A 17,911-nucleotide genomic window follows, 5' to 3' on the forward strand; every position below is an offset into this window, starting at 1 on the left:
CGGGCAGGTGAGGAGAGAGGCCGGGGAGCCGGGGGACAGGGCCGGGCTGGGCTGGGCCGGGCTGGGCCGAGCTGGGCCGGGCTGGGTCGGGCTGGGCCGGGCTGGGCTGGGCAGGGTCGGGCTGGGCTGGGCCGGGCTGGGCCGGGCAGGGTCGGGCTGGGCTGGGCCGGGCTGGGCAGGGTCGGGCTGGGCCGAGCTTGGCTGGGCCGGGCCGGGCTGAGCTGGGCCGGGCTGGGCTGGGCCGGGCTGGGCCCGGCTCCGCCCGCTCTCCCAGGCTGCTCCGCGTTGCAGCCGGGGGAGGTGGAGCCGCTTTATCGGCAGCCGAAGTGGAAATTTCCCCGTCAGTTCCCGGCTCCGCCGCGGAGGAAACACTGGTGGGAGCCGCCTGCTCTCGTCTCCCCGTGCCGCGCCGCGTCCTGCCTGCTGTCATGTCCAACTACATCCACGTCCCGCCTGGCTCGCCGGAGGTGCCCAAATTGGACATCACCGTCAGCGAGCGGGAGGGGCTCGGGTATCGCCAGGGCGCCCTGCAGCTCCTGCGCCGGCTGCGCCCGCACTGGAGACCCGAGGAGGTGACGCTGCAGGTACGGCGGGCTCCGCCGGCGCGGGGGATGCGGCAGCCGGGGCGCGGGGAGCGAGGGGAAAAGCGAGGCAAGGAAGGGGGGGAAAAGCAAGGCAAGGAAGGGGGGAGGGCGGGCGGCCATTGTGCGGGGGAGCTGCCGCCTTGTTTCCTCCTCCTCCCTCCCTCCCTCCATCCCCCGCTCTCCGCCGCAGCCCCCTGCGCGGAGCCCCATTTGCCAGGCGGCCCGGCGGCGGGGCGGGGCGGCGTGGCAGCATCCCCGGCTCCCGCCTTCCCTCCTTCCTTCCCGGCGCTCCTCCTCCTCCCCACCGCCTGCTTTCGGCCTCCTCCTCCTCCCGTGCCCTCCCCGCTGGAGCTGGGCTGCTCGCGGTAGCGGCAGGGAGAGCTCTGGAGCCGGGGGCGAGGTGTTCCCGAGGGTCGCCTCTGTCTCTGCTGGGTGGGGAGTGCTGGTGAAGCGGGGGACAGGCCACCGGAGGAGGACACGCTGCTACCGCGGGTCTGGAGCGCTCCCACGGGCGGTGGAGCCCTTGTCGGGTGCTTCCCGTAATAAAAAGACATAATAAATAGGTGTCTGCTATTCGCAGGCGGGCTGGGGGTTAGGCTGGCGGTGTCGGAGCGCCCCAGCCCCGCTCCTGGCAGAAGTACCGCTGCTCTCCGGTGTTCTCTAGGTGAGCAGTCATTCCTACTCATGACGAGTCATCTGCCGGAGGATTGGCTGCTCTCGTGCTTCTAGAATATACTTAACATGGCCCCCTGCACTTAAAAACTCTGCAGCCAACTTGCGTGGCTAAAATAGCGCTCCAGCCTGTGGTTAGCTGAGGATTTTATTAGACGCTCAGCTGCGTTATTCAGCAGTTGTTATTACATGGCGGTGTCTTATTTCAATTAAGTTCCTCTTCAGAGGGCTGCTGAACTAATTGGTATAGGAAAGCCGAGCACATTGAGGTAATGGCACGTAATTTGACTGAAATTTTCTGATGTCTTGAAAGAGAAATGAAACTTGACACGTGCCAGTCCAGTTAACATGAAAATAAAGCTAATGAGCTTTTTCTAAATAATCTGTTTGAGGCAGCGGCCATAAGTTATGCACAGTCCCAACGTCTTGAGGTGCAATGAAAACAGCTTTACAAAATGTAATGCTAAATGAGGCTGTTAAAGTTCATAGAATATCTTGAGTTGGAAGGGATCCATGAGCATAATCCAACTGCCTGCTCCTTGCAGGGTTACATGAAGTTTTAATTTTTTGGTTCTTTGATCAATGCAGTTCTCAGCAGAATATTTTTCTTTCATTCAGGACTGTTGAAAAGTGAAACCAAAACATTGTCCTGTTAAGGAAGGAATACTTTATCCTTTGGGCGAAGTTGCAGTAGATTCAAGAAAAAAAAATACTGCTTCCTTCTGCCACTCACTTCTCCAGAAACACTTAACAGAATAAAAAACACCAGTACCATTGGTGTGGAACAGGGACTCTTGACTGGTCACACAGAAGTGGAGATTACTGTCTGTGGTTAGAAGTTTCTGTCTAAAAATGTCTTGAGTTTAGTTTTAACCAAGTTATTTTAAGAACACAACTTTTCAGCTTGGTATTTTCCTTTTGAAAAGTGGAAGAACATTCTAAAGGCCCTTCAATGGCCTTTTATTTTTAACTCTTTAGCTCGTGTTTAAGCTGCTGTGAGTGTGTAACAAGCAGGAATGCCTGTGCTTTGAAACAGATTCCAGCAGCAGTGATGGCAATACAAACAATTATAGATTGATGTACATGCATCAGATAGAGAAAGGTGTTGAAATGAAAGGTGGCTCTTTTTGTGAGGATGAAGGAGTGAACAGGAGGATGCCTTAGAGTCCTCCTTTAGACCTCCTGTTTAGGAGGGAGATGAGGATGGGACTCCTGTATTGCATGGAAAATATGCCTGACTAATCTGAAACAGCAAAGTGGACAAAGAACAGTGATAGGTTTGATGAGCTACTGCTTCCTCTGGTGAACTCTGCCATTTGCTACCTTTGCTCTTAGTAATTCTTGGGTCAGAACAATTAGTAAGAAGCTGAAGAGTCCAGAGTTTGATTTGAAAAAGTTAATTAACTTCTCTTGTAAAAATTCACTGTTGTGTGTTAATTTGTTTAGTCAGCTGAACAGTTTTGAAACTGTAGTTAGTATATGTTAAAGCTTAATCCTCACTTTCCCTAAGATTTATGAGTACCCAAAATCAGGAATATATTTTAACATTTAATTTTTTTTACACCATAGCATAAAACACAAATGCAGGAGGGAAGATACAAATCATTAAAATCTTCAGTGCTTAAGTTATTCTTTTATTATGTTATTTATCAGAGAGTCTATAACATCAGAAGCATTGCCCATTACTTTTTGAAATGGAAGCAGCTATACTGTAATATGTCTCCTTTATATCAAATTGTATGTGAATTTTGTCCCTACAGGGCAGTACAAATGTTCAAGTTATTCTACATTGCTAGGGAAAAACAGAATTTTTCTGTCTAAATGCTCATCTTCATGTACATAGTGCAGTTGTCAACTGAAAATGTACTAGGAACTGTATAGAACTGGGTGCTTGATTTTCTAACTTCTGAACTTTTGATGTTTGCTTTCTCTGCTTTTTGCAGTAGTCGCTTAACAGCAATGATGGGTAGTTCTGGTTGGAAGGAGTCTCTGGAGGTCTTTCTTCCAAACTTCTTCTGAAAAACTCACTGCTTGCTAAATTGGGAAATTGGCTGTTGTGAACAGGAGAGACAGGTTTTTAAAATTTCATTTAAAAAGTGCTCTTCTAACTCAAAACAGGGCTTCTGAGTTTTGTAAGCAGCCTGAATTTTGACGGTGGGCATTCCAATTCTTACATTCTGCACAGTTATTAATGAAATATAAATATTTAATTGTTTTAACTCTTTACTCTTTTAAGGAGGTTGTATTACCTTTCCTAATGTAAAAATACACTCACAGATTGGATTTTGTTGCCCATCTTATTTTTTCTCTTTTTGTGGATATTCAAGGAAGATCAATGTTTGCTTACAGTATGGGAAAATTAGTTACCACTTCAGCAGTGCTGATTCAGGATTCTTTTATCCCGTGACTGTCTAGCTCTTGTAAGTCTGGTGGCAAAGAAGGATTCAGTAGGATAATACACAATTTCTTCTCTGCAGTGTGATATAGTGCAGGAAAAGCCATTAGTACTTCTTACCATTCAGAAGTGATACTTAATATTGAGAATAAAGACTGCCTGTTTTTATTGGTGAAAAGGCTTAATACTAATAGTGTTAATTTATACCATTGTTTGGGTAGACCAGAATGATATATATGGGAAAAAATTGGCTGAAGAATCACTCAAAGATCTAAAATCATGAAAATGTTTGGCTGGCTAGGAGTGCTCCTGTCCCAGATGAAACCTGGAGAGGTGGAAAGAATGGATTTTACAAAGGGGATTAAATTTTTTGTAAAGACACCCCATAACCCCCCCTGTAAATATTACAAGCAACTATCATCTCCAGATAAGTTGGATTAATTTGCTTTTTTAATTCTCTGAAATAATTTGGCCTTGCTTGTTTTCTGGTACTGTGGTGGTTTTCTGGGATTTTTCCCTAAGATTTACATGTCTTCACACTTATCAACACTTTGCAGGATTTTACTACTGCAACACTTCATAATTTGCAAAGATTTGTTCCTGCAGCTATGGAATGTGAACAGGATGGACTCAGGCATATAAAAAATTGTACTTTCACCAGTGAAATGACCACCTACTTACTTTTATGTTTACCAGATTAGCTTTTGTCCTTGTTTCTTTCATTTTTCATCCCGATTTGCACTCAGTAGCTTTTCTTCAGGCAGTATTTTCTGGCCGCTGCTCTAATTTATTTGCTTGTGTTGATACTGTTATTCTTTTTATAACAAACTTTAATTTGGTTCAGAGTTCTGAACTTGTTGGAATATTTTTTAGTTTATTTGAACAGACTGAGTGTGGGTTTAAAAGCATTGAAATAATTGAAAATGTTAGTTTCTGGGAAACAAAGCAAACTAACTTCTTGTATCTCAGTGCTGTTACATTTTTCAAGTGAGATGTTTATTGCTCAGCTGGGTTTGGCACATCACTCACTTCAGCAGTTGGGAAAGCAGTTGCCACATAAAGAGGAAGGACTGAATCCACAGAGAAGTGCTCCAAATGGAGAAGTGATGAGTGAGGAAAAGAATAAGAAAAGTTAGAATTGCAGCATGGGCTGAATTACTGATGTTCTGTGGAAAAACTGTAATTTGAGGTGTGCCTTGGATGCAATGTCACAGTAAGTGGGAAATGCCAACAGTATTGGATGTCCTTGGAGGCTGGGTTGGTTTCTCCAGTCTTTTTAAGCTTATGATGAAATTTGAAGATCTCAGTCTGCTGTTTCTAGAGGGTTTTGTGGTGTCTGTGTGGGGCAGAAACTGTAGTGGCATTTTATGTGAGTGATATGCCATATGTGCCTGATGTAATTCAGCTGTGCATGATAGAGGTGTGTTTATTCATGACTGGGGTTTTAATTTACAGAGAATCACTATTTGTTTAGGTACAGCTTGACTGAATCCATGTAAAGGCATATAATTTATGCTATAGGCTTGTAACATTGGAAAGGAATAATCCAAGACAGTTCAGTTCCTGTCCCTCTGCCCCTCCCTCCCTGGCCCACAGGCATTTCCTGTCAAAATCTTCCAGGGGGAGGAACAGCAAATTCATTCTTTGATTTAGAATAAAGTTTTATGCTCCTTTCCTATTATTATTATGTCTGTAGCTGTTTTAATCAGTATCACAAAATTTGTAAAGCAAATTAATCACTTTCAAAGTGTTAATTACCTATCTGATGTTGACTCTTTTTCAGGTAGAAGAATATTCTTCAGAAACAAGGTGAAAAATAAGTAACTGATTCTTTTTTCTTTCCCCCTGGCATTAAAAAAAACCCCCAAAACAAAAAATCACTGAAAACCAAACAAAAACCCAACAAAACAAAACCACCAAAAATTTCACATATTGTCACACATTTCAATCAAAACCAGCCCTCAACCCAAAAATGTTCAAAACAAAACCCACACACACCATGAAGCTGAAGTGTTTATGGTTTGGGAGCCCAAAAAAAATCCATGTGAAAGTTATACTAGCTCAATCTATGTTGGAGAAAACATTTCTTTCTCCATGCTGCTGTCATGCAGAGCCTCCCAAGAGCTCAGCAGGAACTGCTAGCTCAGCCTGTGGCCAGACTTAGCAAAGAATAGTGCTGCAAACTTGCTTGCTTCCTGCTTGTCTTGGTGTTTTTAATATCAAATGATCCTGCTCCTGGTCATCTGAGCACCTGAACCATGCAGACAGTGACTTTCACCTGTAAAGAACTGGAGGATATGGCTCCAGAGCCTGGAGACCTTTGAGTGAGGTTTCTTGTGAGCCCTGCTGATCATGTGAGAATTTACCCAAGGCATTTTCCTGTAGTTGTACTTTGTCCTTCTTTTATGAATAGCTACAGAAAGAGAGCTGCAATAGCTACAGAGAGAGAAATAACTAACCTTGTTTCAAGAAATTAAGTTCTTGTTCTGTGCACCTGTGGATATGTCTGTGTAGACTAGACTTTTCCAGAAGAAAAGATCAACTTAGATTTAAAATATGAAGTTGAAGTTTTGTGCACTAAAGAAGCATGTTATTGACGTCTGTTCCTTTCTGGAGACCTTAAAGTCAGTCTGGGTTTAGCAGCAGAATCCGAGGAATTCCTACTTGTTTACACTGCAACGTCACATCACTGTTCTGTTTTTATGGCACTGCTGTTTCCTGCATTCCCTGCCTGTGGATGTAATAACTCAGTCTAGCAGGGAAAAATCAGCCCTTCTGAGTCATAAGTACTTTCTACTTTGCCCCATGACGTTTTTATTTCTGTCTGTTCGTTCGTGTTGCGTGTGACTGCAATTTTGTTCTCATTCTTCTCATTCTTTTGAATTCTTGGAACAGTGGGATGTTTTTCTCTGCTTCATTTCAGGTTATGTTTTGTGCAAGGCCTTCTAAGCTGATTCTTTAAATGCTAGAGTAAAGGCATTCTGAATAAAAGAATGAAGTGACTATTATGTTATTTTACTGTTGGCAGTAAACACTAGGTGTTTTCTTTTGATGGAATATGGAAATTGTCTACTTTGAATAATGTTATTAGAAAAGTAAGTGAACCCTTCTGCCTTTTTAAGAAGCAGGAGCTAAAATGCTCCCGTGTGTAAATAATTATTTGTAGCAGCATGCTACAAATAGATACTAATAAGTAGAGTTCCTAAATTAACAGTTGAGGGAGTCCAATTTCCTTGTTCCAGATTTCTTTTTATTAGTGCTAATGAAACTGGTTTTAAGGGGATATTAGACCTATGACAGAAGGTGTAATGTGCCCAGCAGTTTCTCTTCAACAGCATAACAACTCAAATTCTTACTGTTTCTTTGCATCAGCATTATTAACTTCTATTTTTTTTTTAGTATCACTATTTCTGATGACGTTAGAGCTGTGTCTTTTTCATAGTACATCTTTTTTTCCTTTAAACTACATTTTGGAAGTTTTTATCTAAGTATAGCAGACAAGATGCTTTTTAATTTGAACAGCTCAACATGAATCACTTCTGTGAAGTGCTCTTCATGCTTTTTTAACAAATTAATTCTGGGTTTATGTTAAAAGGTATAAGAATCAGTACTTGTATGTTGATTTTCTGTCTTTAAGTGTTTATGACCTGTTCTGTGACCATACACTTATGACTGGGAAGGCTATGAATGGATACATTTATAGTGTCAGGGTGCAATTTGTGATTTACAAGCATTTTGAAATACATTTAAGTACTGCCTGTTCAAATAAATGGAACACCGTTCAAGCCCAGTATCTATGGAGCTGAGTGGAGGTGTTTTCTTAGTTGCAGTGCTTAACATTGTTACAGTTACTATGAAGACTGTTCAAGATTCTTCATTATTCCTCTTGAGTTATTCGAGTAATAGCTAATAATAAGATGTGCCCATAAATGGTAAAGTCTTAATTTTGAGTCAGTCAAAGGGGCCTTATAAGCAGCTTTATTTGAATTCATGGTTACCCTGTCTAGGTGAAAGTGGTATCATTTGCTATACCTGCTTCAAGGCTGAGTGTTCGTAACTCTTCAAGAAAATAGAATACCTTTGTATCTTCTGCATCTTTCCTCAGGAGCTTGAGCTATTTCTTCTAATTTGTGATGACAACTGAAACTTTCCCACTCCTTTTCTGCATTTGTTGATGAAACTGTTGGCCACATCAAATTAGTTGGAGAAAGCAAGGCATATGAGCTAAAACACATCTACTATAAAAGTCTCGTTTTTTCCTAAGCATGGAGACTTGACCCAACTTTGAGGATTATTTTTTCTTTAGTAATTAAAAAAAAACTTGCTCCTAATACTCAATTTTTCTAAACCCTTGAGATTTGGAAATAATCTGTCACTTGTGTTTGAGTGATATTACTTTTCAAAATAAAGGCTTTATCTTGAAGGGGGAGGGAGAGTAGTAGTCAAACTTTCTGAATTGTGTTTTAATTTACTGGTCTATAAAACAAACAAACAAACAAAACTAAAAAAGCCCTCCCACCCCAAAAAATAAAGAATTATGATGCCTGTAGATATGTTTCCTGTTGTTGGCATGTGTTTTTAGCAAAAACACTTTTTCATTAAATATTATGGCTCAGAATAATGTCTGACACAGAACAGATCACTGCATTTGTCAGTACTTTTGTTCTGGGCTTGACTTAGGGGTTCAGGCAGAAGTCATACCTCAGAGGGTGGATGACTGGACATGAGTAAATAAGGAAATCACACTGTTGCCATTGAACACTTAGTATTCTGATCCTGATAAATAGGTTTCTTTTCTTTTTCAACTGGTTTTCTGACCTCGTTGCTATTAAGAATTAAAAAATGTTTGTTATCCAACTTAAGGCTACTTTTGTCTGCTTGCTTGTTTTACTGTGAGGATGTTTTGTGGGAGGGTTTATTCTTTTTGAATTAAGAATTAATTCTTAATTCTTTTTGAATTAAGAATTAGGGTTTTGAGGGCAAAGAGCGGAAGAAGAGACATGACTGTAAATATGAAAAATACCTCACATTCATATTCAAGTATTTTCTCCGTGATATTCCTCTGTCTTAAAGGTTTCTTCATGCTCAATCTAGTAAACACCTATGTTTTGGGAACTAAAGGATAACTTTGCATTCTCTTCCTACTTTTTGAAGATGTAGAGTTGAGTTGCTTATTGCCTTATTTTTGCTTTTCAGCTGTTCACTGATGGTATCACCAATAAATTAATTGGCTGCTACGTAGGTGAGATAACAGATGATGTTGTTCTAGTTCGGATCTATGGGAACAAGACGGAGCTCCTGGTGGATCGGGATGAGGAGGTGAAGAGTTTCCGTGTGTTGCAGGCCCATGGCTGTGCACCTCAGCTCTACTGTACCTTTAACAATGGCCTGTGCTATGAGTTCATGCAGGGAGAAGCCCTGGATCCAGAGCATGTGTGCAATCCAGATATTTTCAGGTAGTCTTTTAAATATTTCCTTTTAAATCTCATCATTTCATTGTGTGTTTATGAAGCTCTGCCTGGCCTAAAGGGCTTTGAGTTGAAGTTGAGCAGAAAATCTCTATTTCTGTAAGCCTGCACTTAGCTGATGTTCACACTGTCTCAGTTACAGTATTTCAGTGCTGCACAAATGATCCTTCATGCTTCCACAGAAGACTGTGCTCATTAAAAGTCTGTTCATTTCTGTTTATTGTATTTAGCACTTGCACATCACAATTACAGAGGTCATTGAATATGGTGGAGTTGTAGGGGGCTGGACTTGGTTAAAGTACTTCCAACTGTTTCCAAGATACTCCTTTTGTGAATAGATACCATTTCTCCATTGAGATATGATTTTTTAAACTGTTACCAGCACTTTCTGTTCACTTCTGTCTTAAGATTTTAGTTTTTCATGTGTGTGCTGAAATGTATTTGCCTAAAAATAGCAGCTAATTTAAATCAATACTTCAAAAAACAAGCAAGAGTAGACTGCAAATGCAGGTGAAGTTTGTGTGCTGTAACTGAGCTCCAATCCTTCCCCCTTCCCTTCCCACAGCTAATGATCCTATTGAACTTTTGAGTCTTGAAATGTGCTACCCTGTGGCTGTGCTACTCTTGTTTAAACCCTCTTTGAATTCCTGAGCTGTGTTTTTTTTTAATTTTTCAGTTAAATATAACATGAATTTAATTTTATTTTTTTTAGGCTCATTGCTAGACAGCTTGCTAAAATCCATACTATTCATGCACATAATGGATGGATCCCTAAATCTAATTTGTGGCTGAAAATGGGGAAATATTTTTCTCTCATACCCACAGAATTTGCAGATGAGGAAGTAAATAAAAGGTGGGTATTTCATCATGTTCTTTTCCAGACTTCATATTCCTTCTGTTGGAGTTTGTGTTTGTACAATATCATCAGACTTTTGTATGGCTTAGAAAGAAGATTCCAGCTTAAAAATATTCTTCATGTGACTTTGAAATCGTGGATGCCTGTCTTGCTGCATTGTAATTAAAGAATGCTCTAGCAAAGTTGGTTTTCTTTTACAACATCAAATTCTTCAGAAAATGGAGAAAACATGATAACTGAAAATGTAGAGGGAAAAATGGCTATTTAAGTGCATACTGTGACTAGACTAAAAATTAGTGTTAATTTACTCAGTTATAGATACATATAGTACATAATAGTGTTGTGTAATCTTGGAGGAAGTAAAGTGAACAAAAAGTGAATGAAATTCATGCGAAAATTCTTTTAATCTTTGCACCTTTAAAATGTGTGGGAGTGTATTCATGTTATGCTCCTGATTTTTGGACTACTGTTGTGTTTACAGCACAGATAATCTTCAGAAAGTTGTTTTCCCAGGAGGACAGAGAAAAATGTCATAATTTGACTGCTGTTGTGCCTTGGGAAAGGATGCCCTGATTTGGGAGAGGGTCTGTCGAGCTATTTTTAGGAAGAATGTAGAGAAAAATACTTCATTACAAATGCTTGATATGGAACACAGAGTACTAAATGTTAACTCTTTCCTTGTACTTGAAAAGATTCTTAAGTGACATTCCAAGTCCTCAAGTTCTTCAGGAGGAGATGGCCTGGATGAAGGAAAGACTGTCAAATTTAGGATCGCCAGTGGTGCTCTGTCACAATGACCTGTTGTGTAAGAATATTATTTACAACAAGAAAAGAGGTAGGTGTTGAACTAAGCAGTGAGTGGCTTTACCTGTGCTGTAATTGCATGTGCTGCATCAGTGGTGTTGTTGTCCTCACTTGTGGAGGTGAACTCAGTTTGAGCTTTTAAGACCCTTTAAACTTTTAATGGTAGTGATACCTGTGCAAATACTAAGTTGCTTAATTAGCTAATTCTCATCTGAATGCTGCAGTATAGAGGAAGAAAATCAGTGTTCCTTGCTTTTCTTTAATGAACTCATGAATTTGTTAATCCCCAGTTTGCCTGTATGCCTAGGCTTCAAAGTATGTAACTGAATGTTAATTCTATTCTGGTTTATAAAGCTTTTAGGAAGAAAAGAAAATCATGCAAGTGTAGAAAATAACATGTCTTCTGTAATGTTTTGTTCTGGTTTGTAATTGTGGGGAATACCCTTTCATAGTGAAGTATCTTAATGATATTAACTGCTACATTCAGTAGCTCAATTTGTTTTCTGCATGAGCCACACAGACATCTTAAAAGATTTCTTTTGTTAATGCATGCTTTGTTTAAACAGTTGTAGGCAGCACACATCTTGGTAAAAATGAATCAGTTTTTTGTTTCTATTACCATATATTTAACTCGTAGTTTGTGTTATTAAGATCTGGGAAAGATTCCATATGAACCCACAGCTTATTGATTTTAATGGTTCAGGGTTTGGTTACTAAGTGAATCAATCAGGTATTAAAACAAACAAGGCAAACTTTTGACACTAAAATGGCCATTGTGCAGTAAAAATACACAATTTTCCTCCCATTTCAAATACCTGAGCTCAGCTAAGTGTGACTAATCAGATTACAGGGTTTTATTTTGAAATAAGGATGAGTCATTCCTTCTACTGCATATTTTTGTGTTGGTTGAGAAAGATTGTTGGTATGTAAGTTATATGACTTAACTGCTAAAGAAAAAAAAAAATAAAACCAAGCTGGTGCTGGTTCTAATATGAAAATTGGCTGTATGTGCTAACACATTTCTGCATCATATGTGAATTCTGCATCATTTCTGCATCACCATGTGAACTGAGGAAATAAACTCTTTTGGTGATTTGTATGCCAGTTTCCACCTGAGTGATACTACTTCGAAGAGAATTGCTGGTACTTTTAGTTATATATGTGTGTATGTGTATATGCACCCTAACAATGCTGTTAACATAAGTTTTAAATTCTATGAAAACCACCAAGCTTGAGTGGTTTTACTGATTTTCAATGATGGACTGTAGTTCTGCTTAAAAAGAGGCAGGGGAGAAAGCATGAAAGGTGCAGACTAGACTTGTAGTCTTATGCAAGTCTAGACTTGTAGCATTATACACTTGGAGTTGTGATTCTGTAGTACCAAAAATAAATCTCTTTACCATGTGTTTTTATTAGTGCTGAAATTACCTTGAATTTTAGCATTCCAGAGCAGACTCACTGAGGTAAAAGTAATTTTTGTAGTCACTTTCTTCAAAGTAGAACAATGCAACAAAAAGAAAAAAAATCTGAGGAATTCCTTTAAAAGCTTCACTGTTATGGTCAATAGGCTTGAAGCTCCTAATTGAAAAACAAATGCTGCATGCTTTTCTTTTTGTAAACAGAGTGGAGGAAAAAGCAATGCCAGTAGAGCATCACTTGTGAGCAATCCTACAAGTGTGTGAGTGGAGACTGGGTGGGGAGGAGGGAGGTGTGTAAAGTACTTGGGCTTCAAGCAAGCTGTAAACAGCTGGGGGAAACACTTGGAAATATGAAGTAAACATATTATTAAACTTGTGTTTGAGTACTGTACATGTACTGTGTTGTAAAATTTGTGCAATCTGGATACAGCAGAGATAATTTTCATAGTAACCAAACCTCCATGCCATCTGTAGAAGGGATGATTGTCATTTGAAAGCTGTTTTTTATAGCACACTTTTTACAGAGCATAAATAGGAAGCTCAGCTTTAACTGTAAAGAAGCATGTATAACTGGAACTGTGTTTAGCAGGCCAAAAGCTTTTCTTGGTATAAAAAAATAATTTTGTAAGAGTACAAAATATAATATTTTTAAAGATGAGCATCACTAGGAATGGCATCAAATTGTCTGAAGGTATTTAACAGCTTTGGTGAATGCAATACTCTTGACTGAATTCACTCTTCCATCTAGAAAAGCTTCTGTGTATCCAAAAGACATTGGTGGTCCTAAAGTAAAAACAAGAGAGGATTGATTTTCTAGATTAACTACCTTATTTTTTCTTTATTCCTCAGTGAAATTTGTGCAAAACTGGTAGTATTGTCTGGCTTTTCAGAAGCTGGTACAAAGACAACCTAATTTATTTGTTTTAGTGATACTGCATTTATAATTTTGTTTCTGAATGCTTAATTTGCACATGTACTAGTCAGGGGGTATGTGTGGCTGTGTGTTTGAGCTACAGACTCTCAGGATGTATTAGGACTTGTGTCCAATGCATTATGAATAATTATGGCTTGTTCCTGAGCTTTGCCTTAGACTTGTCCTCTGCATTAAATTCACATTAAGTTTTCAGACTTGAAAGAAAAATCACAGTCATGCCACATACTGCTTTTAAGAAAAATCAGTCTCCGGTCCTTATTTATGAGCCTGGAAGAGTGTGTTGAGTGTTAACTTCATTTAATGGAGTTTCACTCATCTGATTTGAATTTGTTCCTGCTGTGGCTGAGAGAACTCTGCCTCTTGCTGTTTTGTTAATGTCCATTCTCAGTCACTCAGGATATGAAAATCTGCAAGTGTTACTTTACATAACTTATAATTATCGCTGTCATCTACCCTTTGAAGGATATAGTTCAGTGCTTCACATTGCTTTTTATTGCAGCTTTGACATCAAGAATACTCAAAATATGCTTGAAGCTTGGTACTGCTTATTTATAAACCTTGTGTTCTGATGCTCCTAAATTTGTTTGGGTTTGTTGGTTTGGTGGGTTTTTGTTTTTTTGTTTTTTTTTTTTAGTGTGACCTGGGAATTTCAAAAAATAGCTGGTATTTTAAGAGTATTCAAATACTTGCTATTCAACATGATCAAGTATCAGAATTTTTTTTCTGCTTCTAAGTGTGCTCTTTTTGCATATATGAAAATCAGTTGGCAGGGAGTTGTGTGTAGGTAGATGGATAGTTTGGTTCTGTTTACTCCCTCTGACTGCTCAGTGTTTTCCATGATCTTTGGTGGGAGTCTGTGGGTGCTCAGTGCTTCTGAAGACTGAGGTATTTTTAAGGCTTGTGGTTTTGATCTAAAAGCCTGTTTTGTTTTGCAGAGCTCTTTTGTGTATTTACAGCTATAAAATTATCCTTTGGGTGGGTGACCTGTTTGTGAATTTTCAAGCATCTTCCTAGCACAGGTCCTTGTCTTTGAAGCTGTTTTCTAAGGGCTCAGTGGCTCACCTGATGAGCAGGATGGGACAGAACTCAGGACACATAATTCAGGTGTGGTAACTACAGCCAAGACTTGGACAGGGGAAGTGTTTTCCCTATTAAACCATTAAAAAGAAAAAGCAGCTAAGTAGAGAGGTGTCTTCACCCTCCTACCTGTCAGAACCCTGAGGAGATCTCACAGATGCTTTGTTGATTACCACTTGATCTATTTCAAAGTGGATTTCTGGGCTATGATACACAATGAATTCCATTATGTATCTTTCTGTGGTTTTTGTGGGATATGTTGCATATTGTCTGTCCTGGGAAATGCCCGGTAAAAAGAAATGTTTCAGCTTGAAATATTCCACACTCTTGACGTGTCTATTCCTGTCAATAGCAGTCGCTTCTCCAGAGAGATGGCAGGGCTTGTTTTTAATTTTTTTTCATTTCAATAAAGCACAAATGCACTTAGACCAGTGTTTCTTGTTGGCCTGCCTGCTCTCAGGGATATTGATGGATTGTACAGTTTGTGGATAGCTTTTAGAAACTTTGAATCAACAGTTACCTGCTAAACCAGTAATGGAAGCCATAGCTTTTAGAAGTGGCTTTCTCATATGAACTGCAGGAAGTCTTAAAAGTAACTTCTAGGACAATGATTATTTAAACAATAACTGCAGACTTCTGCTTTTTCTAAAGCAGGGTAGATGTGTGTATGTGTACATTTAAGTACAGATATCTTGCACATTTTTGAAGCAGAAAACTTCAAAGTTGTTGCTTTCTTTCTGTTCCACAGGAAGAACCGTGCATCTTTATTTTGAGCCTTTGTGCAAAAATTAACTTTATAGGTTGAGTTTCACAGTAGTATGAGTCTGAAATGGATCAGCATAAATGCAAAGCTTTTTTTGCTTTGAACTTTTGTCTTATCAAATGGGAGTTTGCCAAGTTTTCTCCATCTGCTAGCCAAGGGCTGGGTATGTCCTTGTTCCTGCTTTGTGAGGACAACTCCTAGTAACAGCCCCAGCCATATCTTTTTTGTTAGCTTCAATTTTGGCTTGTATGTAATATTCTTTATATCTGGAAGTAAATTTTTTAAATGTTAGCTGCAATTAAAAATTCATGGTGGCACATAGGGATGTTCTAGGTGAAATCTGCACATTAAAAATTTAAAGTATTTATGTACATATTTTACAAGCAGACTTGGTGTGTTTGGATTTTATGTGAGGAAGAAAGAAAAACTTCTCTAAGTACAAGCAATATTACATGTTCTGGGGGGCAGAAGGAGTTCAGGAGGTCAGTTGTTTAGCAGAATGTTGGACAGGACTGGGATTTTAGCTGGCTTGTAACTTTAGAGGTGTCTGTTTTGAAAAGCAGTGCAGGAGAGCCAGGGGGAAGAGCTGGCCTTTGAATCTGCCAGTCACACAGCAGCAGCAGCAGTTCAATTGTGACAATAACATCTTGCCTGCAGCTGCTGTAAGATTTGCTGCTTCAAAGCTCTAGGGAACTTCAATTTTTCCACTGCCAACAGAATTTTCTGGAAGGAGCTTGCCACTTTGCAGGGCTGTTGCTTTTTTGGAAAATTTAACATCATAACCTTGATAAACAAGCCTCTCTTTTGGTGAAAGTAAGGGGAACTCAGATGTGGAGGATTTGTGACTATGTGAATTATATTTGTGTTGTAGAGTTTAACTTCTGTTTTAAGTGCTTAGACAAAGATTTGTCCATCTGGAAAGCATAATTGTGTTAGTAGTTCAAGAATGGCAAAGATGAATTACATAGGAAAGAACAATTCTAAAAAGCTTCTTCTGTTCTAACTTGGTCAGGACATTGGTGAAACTATTTTATTTGAGATGTGCAATATCCCTAAATCTTAAGGAGGCAGTGCAGTAGGCACTTAAAATCCTTAGTCTAGGAAATACATACATAATGTACTTAATTTTAATATTGTTCTTGATTTTCCTTTTAGCTTAGGGTTTTGAGTCAAGTTAAAAGATTTTTCTCATTATAATAGAATGAATGTTTTTTGTTTATTAAATAATGCAGATAGTAATAAAAAAAAGGAAGAGTGTAGGATATAAACAATCCCTGGATGTGTTTAAAAAAGGACTGAATGTGGCACTTGGTGCCATGGAGGAGCTGAGGTGTTAGGGCATGGGTTGGTCTCAATCTTGGAGGTCTCTTCCAACCCAATCATTCTGTGAGGGAGAAGGGTGCAATGGTGAAAACCATATGTTAACCCATTGCTTCATTTTCTGACTTTTTAGTAATTTTGCTGGTTTCCCTTAAAATACAAGAGCTTTGATTTTACCTAATCCATCTAGTTTGCATTTTGACTCTTTTATATGCTGTAGACATTCTTGAGCAGCTTCAATGCATTTTCCCCAGCTTCACTGCAGGTAAATGTAATTTGGAAACATTTTGGGCTGTGTTTTGCTGCTTTATCAGCCCTTGTTGACACAATGCTACGTAGTTTGATAGCTTTGTGGGCATTATGATTGTCTGATGGTTTCTTGAGAGTAGTTGAATCCAGCTTAAAAAAGCAACAATTAAGAATAATCTTACTTTGTAAGATACTTACAGGAAGTATCAGCATGTTGCAATGTGTTTGTCCACTGTGGCTGCACATTTGTGTGAGAATAAACAGGACTGTTAGTTTTTAAATCAGGGAGAAATTGATCTGCTATTTCTACATAAAGTTTAAATCAAGACTATGCTACTGTACTTCTCATTTTGAGAGTAAGGGAGGCCCTCATGTGGTAGAAATTAAAATTGATATTCTCCTACTCAGACTTGAAGCAGAGAGAATTGGAAGCTCTAAGAGATTTCCTGAATTAATATTTACCGTTAAATATCACGTGTCCTAGAAGTCACAGCCTTCCCCTGAAATGTCTGAGTGCACACAGCTGTGTACAAGGTGGGTTTGTGGTTTGTTTTCCCCAGAAATCTTCAAAGGACACCCAAGTATTAGGGCTGTGACTTGATTTGATCTGGACTCTAATGTTGCTGCTGTTGTCTCACACAGGTGATGTGCAGTTCATAGACTATGAGTACTCTGGGTACAACTACCTGGCTTATGACATTGGAAATCACTTCAATGAATTTGCAGGTAAGATTTGGGTTTCTGAGGTAAAAGTTGTCTGGTTTTACTAGAAACTCCAACAAACTCATTCTTGTGCATTCTCTTTTTTTGTTTGTATATCTAGTTACATACTTACAGCTGTCAGCTCATGGTACCAGAATGTGTTGATATTTTACAGGCCAGTTATGCCCTTCCTTTGCAGGTCTTCTAACCCAGAAATGGAAGCATCATGTCCTAAGTTCTGATCGAATTAGACAAGTTCAGAACACACAGCTTTCACCCTGTCCTTCTGCAGAGACAGCCCACTGTAGTGAAATATTATGGGTATCACACCAGAGGTGTTTGTAGTGACAGTATTCTGCGTGATTCCACAGTGCCAAATGGCAGGATATTGTGGTTTTTGGTGGTTTTGAATGTGTGCATGAAGTACTTGGCCTGTCCTGAAATGAGAAGTAAAGGCCAAGACTACGTCATAGGACAAATGTGGGATTTTAGGTATGAGGTGTTTTTAGAATAATTTATTAACTAGTTTCAAATTTTTTACAGCAAAGGCCCATTCCACTTACTCCATAAGGGAGAAACGACCTCAAGTGTATGCTGTAATATTTTAGAGCATGGGCCAGCAGGGAAAACCTACATAATGATTAGAGCAGATGGAAAGCACACTGTGGT

At 39.5% G+C, this 17,911-nt stretch overlaps 1 protein-coding gene across 1 annotated transcript in view; it reads left to right on the plus strand.

The window, feature by feature from the left end:
- The first annotated feature begins 289 nt into the window (after nucleotides 1-289).
- ETNK1 (ethanolamine kinase 1) overlaps nucleotides 290-17,911 on the plus strand; it is a 28,191-nt gene continuing 10,569 nt past the window's right edge. The window contains exons 1-5 of the mRNA XM_058852914.1: nucleotides 290-584; nucleotides 8,848-9,107; nucleotides 9,832-9,972; nucleotides 10,668-10,810; nucleotides 17,183-17,266. Coding sequence (XP_058708897.1) covers nucleotides 429-584; nucleotides 8,848-9,107; nucleotides 9,832-9,972; nucleotides 10,668-10,810; nucleotides 17,183-17,266 — 784 coding nt within the window. The 5' untranslated portion in view covers nucleotides 290-428. The remainder of the gene's footprint in view (nucleotides 585-8,847; nucleotides 9,108-9,831; nucleotides 9,973-10,667; nucleotides 10,811-17,182; nucleotides 17,267-17,911) is intronic.

The sequence above is a fragment of the Poecile atricapillus genome, chromosome 18 (genome assembly GCF_030490865.1).
Source record: "Poecile atricapillus isolate bPoeAtr1 chromosome 18, bPoeAtr1.hap1, whole genome shotgun sequence".
Classification (NCBI taxonomy): Eukaryota; Metazoa; Chordata; class Aves; order Passeriformes; family Paridae; genus Poecile; species Poecile atricapillus.